This window comes from Muscardinus avellanarius (genome assembly GCF_963383645.1).
Source record: "Muscardinus avellanarius genome assembly, chromosome: 1".
In the NCBI taxonomy this organism is placed as follows: Eukaryota; Metazoa; Chordata; class Mammalia; order Rodentia; family Gliridae; genus Muscardinus; species Muscardinus avellanarius.
Window position 1 is genome coordinate 64,367,920 of NC_137786.1, and position 19,461 is coordinate 64,387,380.

The 19,461-nt window shown below is 39.0% G+C and overlaps 1 protein-coding gene across 1 annotated transcript in view; it reads right to left on the reverse strand.

The window, feature by feature from the left end:
• The window catches only part of WDR41 (WD repeat domain 41), a gene marked incomplete at both ends in the record, with an annotated part of 49,618 nt that overhangs the window by 9,928 nt on the left and 20,229 nt on the right, over nt 1–19,461 (reverse strand). Inside the window, 5 exons of the mRNA XM_080710229.1 lie at nt 6,393–6,503; nt 8,150–8,212; nt 11,059–11,170; nt 13,893–13,955; nt 17,615–17,746. Of these exons, the coding sequence (XP_080566355.1) occupies nt 6,393–6,503; nt 8,150–8,212; nt 11,059–11,170; nt 13,893–13,955; nt 17,615–17,746 (481 nt within the window). The remainder of the gene's footprint in view (nt 1–6,392; nt 6,504–8,149; nt 8,213–11,058; nt 11,171–13,892; nt 13,956–17,614; nt 17,747–19,461) is intronic.

Sequence of the window (19,461 nt, forward strand, 5' to 3'; positions counted from 1 at the left end):
GACCAGAAATTAACTTAGTTAATTGACTTAGTTTACTTAATCACTTAGTATATGATGACTGCATTTCACCTTAGTTTAAAATAAAAATACAAGCTGGGCGTGGTGGCTCACGCTTGTAATCCCAGCATTCGGGAGGCTGAGACCGGAGGATCACGGTTCGCAGACAGCCTCAGCTAAACTTAGTGAGGTCCTCTGCAACTCAGTGAGACCTGGTTTCAAAATAACGAATAAAATATAGGGCAGAGGGTGTAGCTCGGAGGTCGAATGACCCTGGGTTCCATCTGCAGACCCACAAAAATAAATAAATAAATTAATTAATTAATTAAAATAAAAATACATATTTTATGATGCTGGAACCATGCTCAAACCTGATGCTTATATTTTAGACCATGTTTAGGGGAATAAACATAAAACAGTGTTACTTTGGGTCATGCACCCAAATAAGCTTTGAAAAGGTTAGAACATTAAAGGTACTTGAACTGAAGTAAGTAGAGATGAACAGTTTTATGAATATGGGGTGATAAAGGGCTCTAAGACGGGAGGGTGGGGGAGGGATAAGAGAGCCAAGTATACATTTTCTTGGCAAAAAGGAAAAAATATATATGTAAATGAAAACAGCTGGAGAAAAATCTGCAAATTAAATGTAAAAATAGGCTTATTACATTTGATACATAAAAACTTCTTGAAAATAACTAACCACATGATAAACACTCCAGTGGACAAGGAGACACAGGAGCTGTACAGGAACACAACTGGAGAGCAAGTATGTGAAAAGATTTTCAACCCCTTTAATAATCAAAGAAATCTAAAAGCAACAGGATATCATTTACTGACTTGCAAATTGTAAAGCTTATGGATTTATAAATCGGAACACAGCCGGGCATGGTGGCGCACTCTGTAATCCCAGCATTCAGGAGGCTGAGACCTGGAGGATCGAGGTTCGCGGACAGCCTCAGCTACTTGGTGAGGCTCTTTGCAACTCAGTGAGACCCGGTTTCAAAATAAAGAATAAAAAATGGGGCAGGGGATGTAGCTTGGAGGTCAAATGCCCCTGGGTTCCATCCCCAGACCCGCAAAAAAAAAAAAAAAAGAAAAAAAAAGAATATAAATCAGAACTCATAAATTTCTTGTTATAAAACAAAAATATACCCAATCCTGGAAAAAATATAGGGAATCAACATGCTCACATGTTAATGCCTTAATACAAACTGATATATATTGGCACCATCTTTTCAATGATTAATTTGGTAATATACATCAAAACCACAAAAAATATAAACCTACTGGTGCACCAATTCCATTTATACAAGGTGGCTAGATACAATTTAAAAAATCTGAAGATAACCTAAACATCTAATGAGGGATTGAATAAATAAGACACAAAATGAAGCAGTAATGCTGTTACTGAAATTTAAGCTGTAAAAGTATGTTTACATTGATATGGAAATATATCCATGATACACTGTTATAAATCAGTAAACCCTATCTATCTATCTATCTATCTATCTATCTATCTATCTTTCTATCTATCTATCTACACAAGAACTAGAAAAACACCTAGAAGGATGTGGACTGTTGCTTAATACTGGACAGTGAGATAATTTTAACTTTAATTATTTTTTAAATGTTTCTCACTATTTTCTCATTTGACTATGTGTAACTTGAATAATAACAAGTTTTGTTTTTGTTTTGTTTTGTTTTTGGTGGTACTGGGGGTGGAACCCAGGGCTTTCTACCTCCGGGCTACACTGCCAGACCTATTTTATATTTTATTTGGAAACAGGGTCTCACTAAGTTGCTGAGAGCCTCGCTAAGTAGCTGAGGCTGGCTTCGAACTTGTGTGATTCTCCTGTCTCAGCCTCCCAAGCACAGGGATTAAAAGCGTGCGCCACCACGCCCAGCATAATAACAAGTTTTTAAAACCTTTAAATAAAATTAAATTAATAGGCTGAGATACTTTATATGTTAAACATTTAGTAGAAAATGTAAAAATGTAAGTGTAATGTAAAATGTAATGTAATGTAAAATGTAAATGAAATGTAAAAAATCATCTTTCAAAAATGTAATTTATTTGAACTGGCCTGTAACCCCAGTACTTGGGAGGCTGAGACAGGAAGATCACAGGTTCAAGGACAACCTCAGCATACAGTGAGACTCCAGTGACCCAGAAAGACCCTATTACAAAACAAACAAATAAATGGACAGAGAGTATAGCTCATAGGTAGAATGCCCCTGGGTTCAATCCCCAGTACCACAGAAAAAGAGGAGAAAAGGTAATGTATTTATTCTCATACACTTAAGACAAAACTGAACGAACAATGTACTGAATCTAGAAGCCTAAGTTTTAATTTTTGATCTGCCTAGTATTAGGTGGGGGTCTTTAGGAAATCATTTTAACCTTTCTTTATCTTTGATTTCTCATGTATTAAATAAAGATGACTGTAACCAGGCATGGTGACGTATGCCTCTAATCCCAGTACTTGGGAGGCTGAGATAGGAAGGGTGCAGGTTCAAGGGCAGCCTCAGCAATTGGCAAGGCCCTCAGCAACAAGTGAGACTCTGTTTCAAACACTATCTAGCTACTTAAAAAACACAGCAAATGTTATCTGTGAATCTCTGGCATTATTCCACATGAATGATATTAAAATATCTCCAATGATTTGCAACTTAAGGACACATAGACGAGTAACTGTGATTATTCACTTATCAACTAGCAAGACAGAAATGTCTACTAACAATCTCTTAGAAATAAAGGTTTACTAGTAGTCATACATATAAACATTTGCCTTGGTTCCAATGCCATACTAGGAAATTATTAATGTCTAATTTCTATAGTTTATTAACAGACTATAGAATCTGCTGTGTGAAGAAATCAGTTCCCTTCTCATCTCAGGAGAGAAACCACCTTCTAGTTTTAGTGGTGTGAAATTTAGAGCAGCACTCCATCCACTTCCCTCCTCTCCAATTCCATTCAAACTGCAAAATAACCAGAGCAGCTGAGAGAGGCTGAGGCGTGGAGGCGGCGCCTCTTGACTTCTGTTCTGCACCTCCAGTCATAACACTGAGTAAGGAGCCACTGAGACCAGGCAGCTGCTTCTGGCTCAATCCTCCAGGTGCACCTGGCTCTTCTACGCAATAGAAACACAACATTAATGACCACTGGAAGTTTTTCACTAAAAATAAACTACTGGCATTCATGTGAGCACACAGTTTATTAATGTGTGAATTATTTATATTTCCAGACAGGTCATTCATATTGTTTCTTGCCAAACAACCCCAGTGATGTGTTATTAGTGGATGGACTTTTATCCTGTAAGTATCAAAAGCTACTTACTATGAAAATCTCACCTGGCATCTGTATCCATACCTTACTAGTACAAACACAGTGCTTAACAAACCATACTGTCAGCACAAAACAAGAAAATAAATAAGATAAAATAAAATAAACATGCACCTAGAGCCTTTTGCCAGAAGAGATTAGCAAGGTCATCTTGTCTGTCTCTCTTAAGAAACCTCTCTTTGAGTATTCTGATTGCTTGGGAGTCTGGTGAGGTCCTTTGCAACTCAGTGAGACCCTGTTTCAAAATAAAAAATAAAAAAATAGGGCTAGGGGTGTAACTCAGAGGTAGCATGCTCCTGGATTCCATTCCAGTACCACAAGTAAATAAATAAATAAATAAATAAATAAATAAATAAATAAATAAATAAGGAGTCTTTGGATCAGAAAGGGTATTTGTTGCTATAATTTACATCTTCAACTTTTTGAATAAAATGATATGTGAGAAAACTGGCATTATTTTAGAGCAAGAGAAAGGTAGTTTAATCTCTGCCATGACACTTTGAACACTTTCGAGTTCAAAATGTTTGCGCACACACTGCATCTCACTGCGTCCTCAAAACAGCCCCACATGGGAGTCACCTGCGGGTCCTCTTCACAGACTGGGACATAAGGTTCAGAGAACTGAAGTCTAGGGTCCAGAATTCATTCATTCGATCAGTGCCACATTCATGGGAAGCTTGTGAGCCAGAGTCTTGGAACCCCGTCCTGCTTCTTGCTCACATAGCGATGAGCCCTCTGCCTGGGTGAAGTAGGACAGCTGCCCTCCCAAAGGCAGCTGGGAGACACTGTGGCGCTCCAGCCAAGGAAAGGCACTCTTCCCCCATTTAGGGCACACCTCCACATTTGGGGAGTAGGGTTCCAGTGTACCATCCTAAGACTGCCCTGAGGCCACCTCACTGAAAATACACTTCCTCCTCAAAGTAGAAACCCAATAACTGGCTACATCTTTCATTGGTAATAGGTGCAGATAAAAACACTGGGTAGAAAGTAGAGAGGGTAACTGTAAAACAATCATTTCATGATCACCAAAATCTGAAGGCCTATTTACAAGACCAAACTGTTAGCAAACCTTTAAAAAAAAATATTGTACTAAGGATTGAACAGGGGGAGGGGGTTCTACCTTCAAGATTTTTATTTTTTATTTTGAAATACAGTCTCATTACGTTGCTGAGGCTAGCTTTGAGCCTACAATCCTCCTGCCGCCTCAGCCTCCCAAGTACTAGGACGTGTATGATTCTTAAACATACTTTTGTCTTATTTATTATCTTTAGTATAATTTTATACTCATGGGATTTACAAAGTAGAAAGTACTATAGGTTTCTGATAACTTTCATTAACAATCTTTTTGTAACGGATTTCAATTTTTCTCAAAAACTGGCAAAAAATACTAAAAGAAAGCTTTCTTAAAATGTTATAAGCCGCCGGGTGTGGTGGCGCACGCTTGTAATCCCCTTGCTTGGGAGGCGGAGACAGGAGGATCACACAGGTTCGAAGCCAGCTGCGCTGGCCTAAGAGACCCTTTTTCCAAATAAAAATATAAAATAGGTCTGGGAGTGTAGCCCGGAGGTAGAAGGGTTTCCAGGAACCCCAGTACCACCAAAAAAAAAAAAAAAAAAAAAAAAAATGTTTATGCACTTGCCTGGCATGTGTGAAGCCTTGGGCTTGATCCCAGCACCAACAAAAACAAAAAATTATAGCCTCTCTGCATAAAGCACAGCAAAATGAAGACATGGGGTTAAGGCCATCTCAGGAGCACCCCATCATCTTCATTAAGAAACCATGCTGGGTGATGGCACCAGTGCTGCAAGACTGAAACAAGACAACTAGGTGTGTCTGGCGACAGCCTCAACACTACTGTGCTTTCCTCAGCAACCCCAGGACTTGGGGCTTATGGCTCAGCTTTACCAAGGAGTCTCCAAAGGGTCTTCCAAATAAAACTTGCCTTTTGTGCTACCGTCCGTGGCTGGGGCATGGATAGACAAAGGGGCACCACCAACCACTGTTATGTCTATCATGATGAACAATTTGGTCCTTAGACATGCAGCTGAGCTTGACAAGAAGATGACTACTGGGGGAAGGTTTCTGGGGCTGGAAGGGATGTTCTCAATGTGACTGACTGGCACACAATGGGAGACTGCACATGGCACATTCTGGGTCCCTCTCTCCCCATGTCTCATGTTTATACAAACTATGCTGGAAAGGAGCTGGCTCAGGCTTCAGCTCAAGATGAGACTGCGGTGCTGTCCAGTCCCTTCCCACTACATCACATTCACGGCAGCCTTACAGGACCTGCATGCCAGAGGAGTCCTCTCATCCGACTCATACACAGCTCTGATGACATAAGCCATCACTTACTGGCAAGTGAACTAACTAAAGGCCAAGATCTGTGGTTTCTGATCCTATCCTGCCATTTGATGTCAGACTCAGCTCAGATACTAAAACCATTTACGGAGCCAAATGGGATGTCTGGAAAGTCAAAACCCATAACCACAATGAAGGGCAGACATGACTCATTTTCTGCAGACCTTTGTTATTCTCAAGGAGTCTTCAATCATGATTACAAGTGGCTTACAACCTGTTCATTCTAATTCAAATGTATAACCTGCTAGGTGATACTGTAGCATATGGTCAGCAAGTCCAAAGGCATAAGTATTTCCAATCGTCTCTACAAAAGAGGGGTGGTCAGAACCATTTGCCAAGAACGCAGGCGTGCTGAGGCCCTTGCCTTCATGGTCCATGCAGTCGCCCTCGCCTTCACAGGCCATGCGGTCATCCTACCAAGTGGCGCCTGGGGGAATTATGCTCGCCTCTGCCTTCTTGGCCCTGCCTTATGCTGTTTGGCTTATGCTTAATTCTTAGACCTGTCAGCCTAAGAGACCTGCTCAGCTCCACTGGCTGGAGCTTATAATAAAGAGAATGACAATTCCTACTCATCCAAACTACTACTTTAATAGCAGCATTTCTACAATCTTGGAACAAAACAACACTGAAATTCAGAATAGGTTAACAAGTGAAAAATCGTATCTAACATAAAGGTACACAGTGAGCTCACCATTGACGTTAACCAGGGAGAGAATATTGTCCTGGTGATCAAGGAGACGCTTAACTTCAATAATATCCCATTCCCGAGATTCTTCCGTGGGTGCTACTAACCTGAAAATTACTACATGAAAAAGACAGATATTATTGTTTTAAAATGTTCAAAGAAAATGAAATACTCTTTCTGCTCCAAAACTAAGCATTTCATTAAGTAAAAAAATGTCTACAATATTGGAAAGCCCATCTCCTAAAAGAGTGTTTTCTTAAATTATGTTTTTCAGTTGCTTGATATATTTGAAATGATCTGTACAAGCCCCAAGTCAGGTTTTCCTTAGAACTTGCTTCTGTTATGTACTTGTTCAAACCCCCACTCCTTCCAGTTCTTCAACTGTGACCAGCTAATTCATCCCACTCCTTCCCTAGTAAGCACTGCTACAAATCAGCTATAAACTCATGCTTAACTTCAACTCAGTAAAGACTTCATTACCTGCTCTTAAAAGACAAAACAAGCTGGGCATGGTGGTACACCCTTGTAATCCCAGCACTTGGGAGGCTGAAACCGGAGGATCGCGGTTCATGGACAGCCTCAGTTACTTGCAAAGGTGAGGTCTTTTGCAACTCAGTGAGATCCTGTTTCAAAATAAAGAATAAAAAATAGGGCTGGGGGTGTAGCTTGAAGGTAGAATGTCCTTGGGTTCCATCCCCCATACTGCAAAAAACTTAAAAATTAAAAAAATAAAAACAAAACAAAAATCTTTTCTTGACACCTAGGAGTACACTACTAAGTTATAAATTCTCTGAGAGATCATACCGTGTGGTTTCCATATGCAATGTAGTTCTTTTGACTATAATAGATGTTTAATGTGTTACTTAACTCTTTATCTGACTTTGACAAATAGTTTTATTAAACTCATATAAATCTTTATTTTAACCAATACATAAGAAATGAAATCAAATCAAGTGAAGTGATTCTATCAACCAACATTAAACATTGACTCTGTCCTAGGACCTCTAGCTATCAAATGTGAATATGGCCCAGGCACTGCCCTGAGATGCTCACGGTCCACAGTGGGAATGAGACAAAAACAAAGGCTTATCATCAGTGAACTGAGCGTTATGAAATGCCACTGGAGCAAGTGCTGTGGATGCTCAGAAAGTGCCTAACATGTGAAGAGTGGAAAGGCCCCACAGCCCTTCCAAGTGGTGGTAATGACCCAGGTCTCTCTTCTCTCTCACATTTCCTTCTGGAAAACTGGTCATGCCATGTTTCCTTCTGTATCTCTGACAGTATTTTACCAACTGACAAATCTCTAGCAAGGTTACTAAATTCTGACAGCCAGTCATATTCAAGCTGTGGTTATCAAAAGGACTTTCAGTTGACAGTAAAGAGAACTCTCTCCAGCACCTATCAGAGTCGTGTGAAAATGCTGCTTTAAGTTGAATAATACCAAATGACCCGAGATAGAGATTTTAGAATAATAAACAATATATTGTTCAATAACTAAACTTTAATTGAACTAACAGAGACAATAATAACGTGAAATGTTCAAAAGAAAAAGAAACTTGGCCTGACATCTTGAAAAAGTTTCACTCTCTGTATCACTTTCAACAATCCCAAGAGGCAGGGGCAGATATCCCTAAAATAAAAGCTTTGTCTTTCAAGAACATGCACGTGAACATGCACACATATGCACACATTTACACACACATCTAATTATGTGTGTGTGTGTGTGTGTGTGTGTACAAAAGAGAGAGAAAAACCGTACTTACTCAGTTCTTTGCCAACTGCTGCTATGACACAGTTCTTAGGTATTTCAACCAAAGCATTGATCCCTTCAGAAATATATAAAAGTCAAATTATTTATTTCATAGATTACATAGAAAAAATTCTGTTTTATGTCAGTCATGTCCCTTAAAGGGGATGGTAACAATCAAGTATACAAAAGTGACTTCGTACATACTTCCTTACTTGCTTGCACATGGACATGACTCTTTTAAGTAGGGTTCTAAACTCTTTGGAAGACATTATTGCCAGAGATCTCTTACAATAACCACCATCACCCACTGACAAGCTGGCTACCTCAAATGAAATGGCACACTGAGGTCTCCCCTCAGTGTAAACATGAGAAGCCTCAGCTTGCTCCCTGACACATGAGCGGATGTGACATTGCAAAATATATATTTGGTCTCCATCCTCTTTCCTGGCACCCAACGCCTCACATTCTTTGAATCTCCAGACAAGGTGTCTTTCTGTGTGCTACTGAGAACACTGGTGGCTGGCAGGCCCTACGCAGCTTTAGGATGAGGACTGGTCACCTGAAAGAACGAGGGCAAGATGGGAGGGTGGGAATTTCAGCCCCAACCTCCAACCTCCAGGGAGGAGACAGAGACTGAGGTGAGGTTGTTCACCAGTAACTAACCAACCGTGCCTCTGTAATGAAGCCTCCACTAAAAAAAAAAAAAAGAAAAGAAAAGAAAAAAGGAAAGGGCTGGCACATGGAGGTTCCTAGAGGATGGCACAGTGGGAGAGGGTACAGAATCCCTGTGCCCTGTTCCCACCTGCTCTGCCCTATGCAACTCTTCATCTGTAACCTCCGTGATATCCTTTATAATGAACTGGCAAGCTCATTTCCCTGCATTCTGCAAGTTGTTCTAACAAATTAATGGACCCCAAGGAGGGAGTTGTGGGTACCCTGACTTATAGCCAATGGGTCTTAAGCTTGAGGAAACCAAATGGGCTGTGATGGCATCTGAAGTGGGGTGGGGAGTCTTGGGGACTGAGCCTTCAACTGCAGGATCGCTCCCAGTCTGAACTCAATGGGAGGACGCGCAGTGGATATGTGCAGCACTGCATGTCAGAAGCAAGTTGTTAAATAAAAGTATAGAGAAACCGAGATGGCTAGACAAAGTTCACCAACAGCGAACAGCTAGGAAGTGGCCTTCAAGCACAATGTTTATGGTCAATTAATACATTTCTAAAATTCCATGTATTATTAAAATAATCAATTTGAACTCTACCACATAGAGTTTTTGTAGGGTTTTTTGTTTTGGGGGTATTTGTTTGTTTGTTTGTTTGTTTTGAGAGAGAGAGGTCTCATACCAGGCAAGGTAGCATACATCTGTAATCCCAGTACTTGGTAGGCTAAGTAAGGAGGATCACAGGTTTGAGGCCAGTGAGCAGGCAGTAACTTGGCAAGAGACCCTGTTTCTAAATAAATAAATAAATACACACACACACACACACACACACACACACACATCTCACTACATTGTCCAGGCTAGCCCACAACCCCTGGGCTCAAAGGATCCTCCTTCCTCAGGCTAATATAACAGCTGATACTACAGGCACCTAGCACTGTGCCCAGACTTAAGTATAGAGTTCTGAATATCTTTTCATAACTGATTCCTGAAATAATCTGAAACTAACCATAACTTCCTTGAGATATGTTATTTGACAAAATAACATATTTCTTGCTGACAAGCAAGAACTAAAGAGTTGCTGGGCATGGTGGCCACACTTGTAATCCCAGCATTCCGGAGGCTGAGACAGGAGGATCATGGTTCGAGGATAGTCTCAGCTACTTAGTGAGGCCCTCTGCAACTCAGTGAAACTCTGTTTCAAAATAAAGAATAAAAAATAGAGCTGGGGGTGTCACGCAGAGGCAGAATGCCCCTGGGTTCCATCCCCAGTACCACACACACACACAAAAAAAAGAACAAGTTCATATTAGAACCAATGCATATGTTGGCAAAATTTTATCGAAGTTAATTTTTCCATTATTTTATATATGTAACTTATTTTATATGCAGATTTTGGAAAACATTTTATCTGTTTGCTTATCCTTCCCACCCATTAAGACTAGTAACACTGTTGTGATTTCAAGAGCATCTCTGGCCTAATTTCTTCTCCACATGGGCTTGTTTTACCAGTATGTTTTGTATCCTCCCATGTGTGAGGACCAGGAGGTGGTACCTAAGGAGAAAGCTGAGGTGTAGTGGTACCAGAGGAGGCAGAGGGAGTGAGACATGAGTAATATGAGAAGACATCTAAATGCAAAAAAACATTGTTTAAAAAATAGTCACTAGCCGGGCGTAGTGGCTCACCCTTGTAATCCCAGCATTCAGGAGACTGAGACTGGAGGATCGCGGTTTGCAGACAGCCTCAGGTACTTATTGAGGCCCTCTGCAACTCAGTGAGACCCGGTTTCAAAATAAAGAATAAAAAAATAGGGCAGAGGGTGTAGCTCAGGGGTAGAATGCCCCTGGGTTCCATCCCCAGACCCGAAAAAAAGAAGAAAAAAAATAGTCACTAAAGCCGGGCGTGGTGGCGCATGCTTGTAATTCCCATGCTTGGGAGGAGGAGACAGGAGAATCACGCAGGTTCGAAGCCAGCCGCACTGGCTTAAAGGACTCTGTTTCAAAATAAAATATAAAAATAGGTCTGGGAGTGTAGCCCGGAGGTAGAAGAAGGGTTCCATCCCCAGTACCACCAAAGGAAAAAAAAAAGTCACTAAATTATCTGTGAAGTGAAAAAAACTAGAATATGGCTACCTATAATCTTCAGAACCACCACCACACCACCATAAAAATATTTGTATTCATGAAAACTCTCTAAAGATTCACGGTGTCTTTAAGAACCTGTCAGTCATAATTCACAATTACCTCAATTTGTTTTTTACCTGTATCAGAAAGGTGGCTGGTCTTACATAAGAGGTCTAATTTTCGGTTCCACACACATAAGTCATTCCCACCAGAGAGCCAAACATCTAGTGTCTGAAGAACAGTTAAACACTGCAAAATTGATTTGAAATATATATTAGTTTGGAAACAAACATCCATTGATCAGTAATTTTACATTCTGTTCACAAGTTCTCTGGAACCCCTCCACTCAGTAGGTGCACATTTCTCCTCCCCTTGAATGTAGGCTCTACTAGGGTGCGGCAGAGAAACAGTATGTGACTTATAAGACTGTCATAAAAGATGCTGTGCTTGCTCCACGTTCTCACCGGGATCACTTGAGCAGCCCTGTGGAGAAAGGTCCACACACGGCAAGGAGCTGAGGCTTCTGAACAACAACCGCACTACCTTGCAACCCCGTGAGCTCCACCTAGGAAGCCTCAGATGCTATGCCCCCACTGACCTCGAGCCAGCACCACGGCAGCCAGCGAAGAGCTCCTATTCCTGGTCATAGGCACCGGGAATAAGCCACTAGGGTTTGAAGTCATTTATACTCAGTAATAGTTAATAATACACACTATTTAACATCCCTTTTAAATAAAATGGAAAATACAATCTTAGCTTTTATGTTTAAAATTAATTATCTCCAGCCAGGCATGGTGGTGCACGCTTGTAATCACAGGACTTGGGAGGCTAAGACAGGAAGGATCTCAGGTTCATGGCCAGCCTCAGCAACTTAGTGAGGCTCTTCATAACTTAGTGAGACCCTGTTTCAAAATAAAAGAATAAAATAGGGCTAGGGGTGTAGCTCGGAGGTAGAATGCCCCTCAGTTCAGTCCCCAGTACCCCCCCCCACACACACACATTATCTCCTAATTCTTCTCAATAATTCTTGCTTGGTAGACTAGGAGAGTGTTTCAAGAACTACAGAAGTCATTTACCTTTTATTCCCTTAGGTCCTCATACTTCTAATAGCCCTCTACTCACCCTCCCACTCAGAGCAAGAACAAGCACGACAGCAATAGAGAATTAAGAAGCAAAGGAGGAGCCAGACATGGTGGTACACACTTGTAATCCCAGTACTTGGGAGGCAGAGACAGGAGGATCATGGGTTCACGGCCAGCCTCAGCTACTTAGTGAGACCCCTTGCAACTCAATGAGACTCTCTTTCAAAATAAAGAATTAAAAATAGGGATGGGGATGTAGGTCAGGGACAGAATGTCCCTGGGTTCAATCCCCAGTATGAAAAAAAAAAAAAAGGAGGTTCTGATAGTTTTGCCTAGACTGAGGGTGGGGCTGCTTTTAAAACTGGTAGAAGAAAAAGTTTTAACTGAAAATAATCAGTGCAGTTCAGGAGGCCCTCACCTGTCTAATCTCTGTTTTTAATATCAGTACATTCCATTTTATTGCCTAGTAATATTCTACCATATGGGTATAGACGTTTTAGCCATCATAAGCTGATGAACATGTAGGTTGTTTCCATTTTTAAGCTGTTATGGATAATGTTGCTCTGAACATTCATACACACATTTTTATGTGGATATGTTTTTGTTTCTCATGGGATTATAAACCTAAAAGAATAGCTGGGTAAAATAATTCTCTCAAAATTAACATTTTGATAAATTGCCAAACTGTCTTCCAAGGTGACCATATCATTTTAGGATTCCAACAGCAATGTATCTGTCTGTATCCTTATCAACACTTGTTCAATTGGTCCTTGGCAGATGAGCCATTCTGGTTATGAATGGAAGAGCATCTCACTGTGGCTTGGGCTTGCATTTCTCTAGTAACTAATGATGCTGAACTCCTTTTCATGTACTTACCGGCCATTTCTATGCTATCTTTGGAGAAATCTGTTTCAAATCCTTTGTCTGTTTTTAATTGGGCTATTCGTCTTTTTATTGTTAAGAGTTCTTTGCAAATTCTGATACAAGTTTCTATTAGGTTTATAATTTGTAAATATTCTCTCCCATTGCATGAATAATCCTTTCCCTTTCTCAATTTTTTTTAAGCACAAAAGCTTTTCATTTTTATTTGGTCCAATTCCTCAGGTTTTTTTTTTTTTTTTTACCAATTATACTTATTGAATTTCATTATTTTGTAGGTAGATACCCAGTTGGTTCAGCAGCACTTTCTGAGGGGATCTCACTATGTTGCCCAGGCTGGTGTTGAACTCCTGGGTTGAAGTGAATCCTCAATGATCAGGGAACAAATAATTCCTTTTTTCTTTTCTTTTTTTTCTCTTCTTTTCTTTTTTTCTTTTCTTTTTTTTTCTCTTCTTTTCTTTCTTTCTTTCTTTTTTTTTCTTTTTTTTTTTGGTGGTACTGGGGTTCCTGGAAACCCTTCTACCTCTGGGCTACACTCCCAGACCTATTTTATATTTTTATTTGGAAACAGGGTCTCTTAAGCCAGCGTGGCTGGCTTCAAACCTGCGCGATCCTCCTGTCTCCGCCTCCCAAGCATGGGGATTACAAGCGTGTGCCACCACGCCCCGTGATAATTTCTTATTTTTAGTTCAAAGGATAAAGAAAACAGACCAGCTACTGCCATGGTCATTCTGTAAGTAGTATCTCTTCCTAGAATTACCTGTTAAAAATATACCAGATCTGACCTTTTTCCTTATCTTGTATAGCAACTAGCACCTACTCTAATTTCCAACTAAAATACTGTATCAGTTAATACATACGATGCCCCAAATCCAATCTAATCAAATGACTATAGGTGTGTGTGAAAGAGTTTTTTAAATGTGCAAAAGTAGGCTCACCTAACTTATTAAGCCAGGTTTTCTGAGACAAAAACAGATGACCACAAAGACTCCTACTTCTTAAGATTTTACCTTTACAGTAGACTGGAAGGACGATACTCTCTGAACTTGTCTGCCAGTATCACAGTCCCATACCTAAATTTATGTCAAGAAATAATCTCTAAGTAGAATTTTTAAAATTCTAATTATAAAATAACTTTTTCTAATTAACAATGAAATCACAAATGTTAAACATTCAACTAGAAGATCTTTAACTAAAACATTTGGTGTTTATACTACCACAAAAATTAATTCATATAGTGAGTCATCAACTTAGCAGATCAGGCTTATGATCTAATATAAACTTGAGGTAGGTTTTACTATCAACTATTTATTTGCCAACAGAATGAGTGGTCTGATGTACTGAATCTTTGCAGACATTAAATACTGCAACTATTTAAAGTTTACTCTCCAGAAGTGTCTACCATAATCTAATCAGTATGAATATTAAGTATTTATACTAAAAACATCACACGTATTAATATTTCCTAAATATGCAGAGCATGTCTTACTACTGTTATCCTGATTGAAAGAAGACACTAACGGTGTATTACAATTACTTGTATACATATCTGAAGTAATTAGAGAGCCTCTCACACGTCTAGGGTTAGTCTCACTTGAGAAGGTTGATGATTTTCAAACTTTTAACACCATTTCCTATGGTAAGAAATATATTTCGATCATGTCTGACTTACACACACACACATATATATTTACATTTAAAAGTTGAAAGTAATTTCACAAAATAATTAACTTTATCATGTACAATGACTTTTTATTATATCTAATTTTTGAGTGCAGCTAATTATCCTAAGAATTAGACATATATAGAAAATATCGATATATACATATATGTGTGTATCACACCAAACAAACCAGTAGCACATAAAAAGTGCTCCCACTAGTGAGGCAATGTTTTCTGGCCTTAAATTCATCGCAATCTAATATTATCTCAGTCTTTTCACTTATTTCATTGTTTGAAAGCTGAATGTCCAATCCTGAGTAACTTGAGCTCTTAAGGCTATTACTGGCACAATTTTTTTTTTCTTTTGGGTACTGGGAATAAAACCCAGGGGCATTGTACATCTGAGTTATACCCCCAGCCCTATTTTTAGTCTTTTCTTTTTTTTGAAACAGGGTCTCATAGAGTTCTGAAGGGCCTTGCTAAGTAGCTGAGGCTGTCAGAGAACCATGATCCTCCCATTTCTGTCTCCCAAATGCTGGGATTATAAGTGTGCACCAACACGCCCAGCCTCCAGATAAAAAATTGTAAAATCTACCTTCAGCATTTAATTAAGGGAGTTAAGAGTGAAGGGAAGAAAAATAAATTCAAAATTTGTTTGGGTAAAAGGAATTATGAACCTAAGCAGCTTGAAAATTTTTAACAAGCAAAATCATTCAACAAAAGAAATTACTCTGTTCCCAGCTACTTACCTCTGTGCTCTAATAGTAATTTTAATAATCATCCTGAAATACTATTAGTGTCCTAGAAATGGTCTAATAAAGAGAAATTACTTTAAATTCTGTTTTTGCACAAATTATACTAATACTAAAAAAGAAGCTTTCCTCCATAAAATAATATTTGCCTCAACAGAGTAGGTAATAAAACTCTGGCCTAAACATCTCATGTGAATTTTATGCCCTTGTTTATAGACACACACACACACACAGAGTTGAAACCCATTTAAACTTTTTCTTGAAATTGTTCTCACCTACAAGCAATCTGTCTAGAAACCACTCTGCTAATTAACTCAGTTGACGCACGTTATTAAATATGCTTGATTCTATAGAACCTAAGGAATAGCTATGTTTTGGGGTTTACTATAAACTTAACAATATCACTAAGGTTTGAAACTATTTTAAAAAACTTTTAGATAAACAAAGTTTTTAAAGCCAATACGAAACCTTTAAAAAAGAAAGCAGTGAAGGGAGGCTGGGGATGTAAGGTCAGTGGTACTTTCCTAGTATTGTGAGGCCCCAGGTTGAGGTGTCAATATTAATTTTAATAATTATTATTATTATAATAATAAAAGGCTACAGTTATCCATAGCACTTGGATATAGGTTTCACAAACTCAATTCCTCATATAGATACTGAAGAGCTGAGCTGGTCTACAGAAAATCTTTTATGAAGACAGCGTGGCATAGCCGTGCAGAGGTCTGCCGGCAGTCAGACTGCATGCCAGTTCTGCCCTATGCTGGCTGTGTGCCTGGAGAAGTTATCTGACATGGTTGTGCCTTCACTTTCTCATCTGTAAATGATAATAGTTAAATAATCTATTTTAAAGGACTAGCTTAAAGATTAAATGGGTCAAATATGTAAAAAATTTACAACAATGCCTAACACACATAAGCACTTTATGAAATGTTACTATTTATGCTACATTTAACTTTTTACCTAAAAGTATGGGAAAATGAAAAGTAACTTTACTTTTCAAAAATTGTTCTTAATGCTGGGTGTGGTGGTGCACGCTTGTAATCCTCACGCTTGGGAAGTTGAGACAGGAGGATCGCGCAGTCTCAAAGCCAGCCTTACTGGCTTTAAGAGACCCTGTTTCCAAATAAAAATATAAAAAATCAGTCTGGGAGTGTAGCCTGGAGGTAGAAGGCCCCTGGGTTCCACCAAAAAAAAAAAAATTGTTCTTAAGCCTGTAATCCCAGTATTTGGGAGGCTAAGAAAGGAGTATCATAGGTTCGAAACCAGCCTCAGCAACTTAGAGAGAAAACTAGCGAACTGGTGTAGCTTGGAGGTAGAATGCCCTCTAGGTTCAATCCTCAGTACCAAAAAAATAAAAATAAAAATAGTTTTTAAGCTAGGCATGGTGGCACACATCTGTAATCCCATACACACACACAGAGAGTTGAGATAGAAGGATCTCTGGTTCAAGACAGCCTCAGCAAGACAGTGAGACTGTTGGCAATGTAGGGACACCCTATTTCAAAAGAAAAAGATTTTTTAAAGGGCTAGGGGTATAGCTTGGAAGCAGAATACCCACAAATTTAATCCCCAGTACCACACACACACAAAAAAAATGTTTTTAAATACTGAATGTGAATATTAAACACTGAGCAGATGGTAATTCACTCAGTTGTAGACTCAGAAGCACTAAAGGTCCTCATGGTTTGGAGTCCTTAAGTTTCTTCTGCAACAAAATGAGAAGGGTTGAAAAACATGGGTCAATCTGTAGTCCAACTCATCTTTGCTTCCTTAAATTGAAAAGCAAATTGAGATAATAAATAATAATATTTTCTTTTTCTTTTCTTTTTTTTTTTTTTTTTTTTTGAGGTACTGGCGATGGGACTCAGGGACATTCAACCTCTATTTTTTATTCTTTATTTGAAACAAGGTCTAAGTTGCAGAGGGCCTTACTGAGTAGCTGAAGTTGTCTGTGAACCTGCAATCCTCCTGTCTCAGCCTCCCAAATACTGGGATTACAAGCATGTGCCACCACGCCTGGCAAAATAATATATTTTCTAAGACTACATTCTCTTATTTCTTCCATTTTACATAACAGTAACTCTGGAAAGAATAGCTTTAGTCATGGGGTTTCCATCAATACAGATCTTAACCTTTATTTCTAGTCCAATGCTTTTCAGATTCCTAACACTTTTAAGAAATGTCTTATAAAGACTAGAATAACATCATTTATGCTACCACAGGAATAGAGAGACAAGCCCCTAGAGGCCAGACTAAGAGCGTGCGGTGGCCCCTTCGGTCACTGTGGCTCTGTTGCCTTCTTCCAAATTTAAGGATATAATAACTGTTCGATCAGCAGAAGCTGTCAAGATGAGTTGATTTTTTTCTTCACAAGATTCCAAGGAAGGAAATGTAATAATAGCTGTTATCTTTTGAGTGTGTCCATTGAGTTCCAAAAGTTTTTCTCCTGTCTGAAATATCAATAAAACTGTTAATAGGCATATCTTTCACACTTTAAATAATCATAAATGACAACATTAAGCATCATCATGAATAAAATACATGTACATTCTGTTTAAAATTACTTATTCAAGTCATAACAGCTTTAGAACCTAAATAATTAAACAGAATCTAAAAAAGTGCTTAAAGAATCATCATAAATAATTTTGATTATTTCCTAATAGAAAATGCTAATTTTAGCATATTTTTATAGAAAATTTAAAGGAATATCTAATGCTTTTAAGAATATAATTGTATAAATTAAGCAAAAACATGTGAGCAATTTTTTTGTTTGTTTTTGTTTTTGCGGCTCTGGGGATGGAACCCAGGGGTATTCTACCTCCGAGCTACATGCCCTGCCCTATTTTTTTTTTTTTTATTCTTTATTTTGAAACAAGGTCTCACTAAGTTGCGGAGGGCCTCATTAAGTAGCTGAGGCTGTCCACAAACTGTGATCCTCTGGTCTCGGCCTCCTTAATTCTGGGATTACAAGTGTGAGCCACCATGCTTGGCTACATGTGAGAAATTTAATCTGTAGGAGTCCTTTTTTTAAAAAAATTATTTGTTTTTTTGTTGTTGTTGTTTGAAGTTTTGTTTTTGTTTTTGGTGTTGGGGATTGAACCCAGAGGTGTTCTAACCTCTGAGGTATACTCCCACACTTAATTTTTTTTTTTATAAAGAGGTCTCACTAAGTTGCAAGAGGTCTCACTAAGTTGCTGAGATGGCTGTCTCAACCTCCCAAGTATTGGGATTACAAGCATGCACCACCATGAACAGCTATCTTCCTGGGTTTTTTAATTTGTTATCTGTCATGATTAAATACAGAATGCCCCTACACATTTATTAATACATGAGCTCATGTATTAATGCTCAGAGTGGATATAGTTGTCATGAGGGTAGTTATGGATTTATCTGGGTGGTATCCTAAGCAGTAGGGTGTTGCTGAGGAGATGGTGCCTGGGATACAACCTTAGCATTATATACCTTCCTCCTCCCTATGCCTCTCTTGCAATTCTGGCCTCCATGATGTGAGAGTGACACCTGTGCTCTCCCTCTCTCTGCTTCCCACCACCATGCCAAGATCCCCGTCCCCAGCCTCATGTGGACTAACCCCAAGACCCCCAGAGAAACCGTGAGCAAATAAATATGCCTTCCTCTTAACTGTAAGTTGTCTGTGAACTTGCAATCCTCCTGTCTCAGCCTCCCAAATACTGGGATTATATCAGTTTTTTGAATTATAATGGTGAGAATGCTAAGACATTATCTAACTCTCTACAGTTACAAGTTATGCAAGAAAAGAAAAGCACAACGATGTGTATTTGTGTGTATGTATATGTATACACTAACTGGCCAACTGCTTATAAGGTTGGTCTCTACTCCATCTCCATTTAATACCAACATCTATTCCCACTCATTCAATGTCTTCCTCCCTCAGATTCTTACTAATTTCCCAAGTAGATTAAAATACAAAATAAAAACATAATATAAATTGCAAATCCTTCCAGGGCTGCAGAATTTCATGAGGGTGGTAAAAGCACAATTGGCTCTCTATATCCGCCAGCTCTGTATCCATGGATTCAACCTCAGATTGAAAAAATAACTTTTTAATGGTATCTGTACTGACCATGTACAGACTAATATTAGAGAAACAAAGGATCAGGATGAGAAGCCCTAGAGAAGCCTTGTG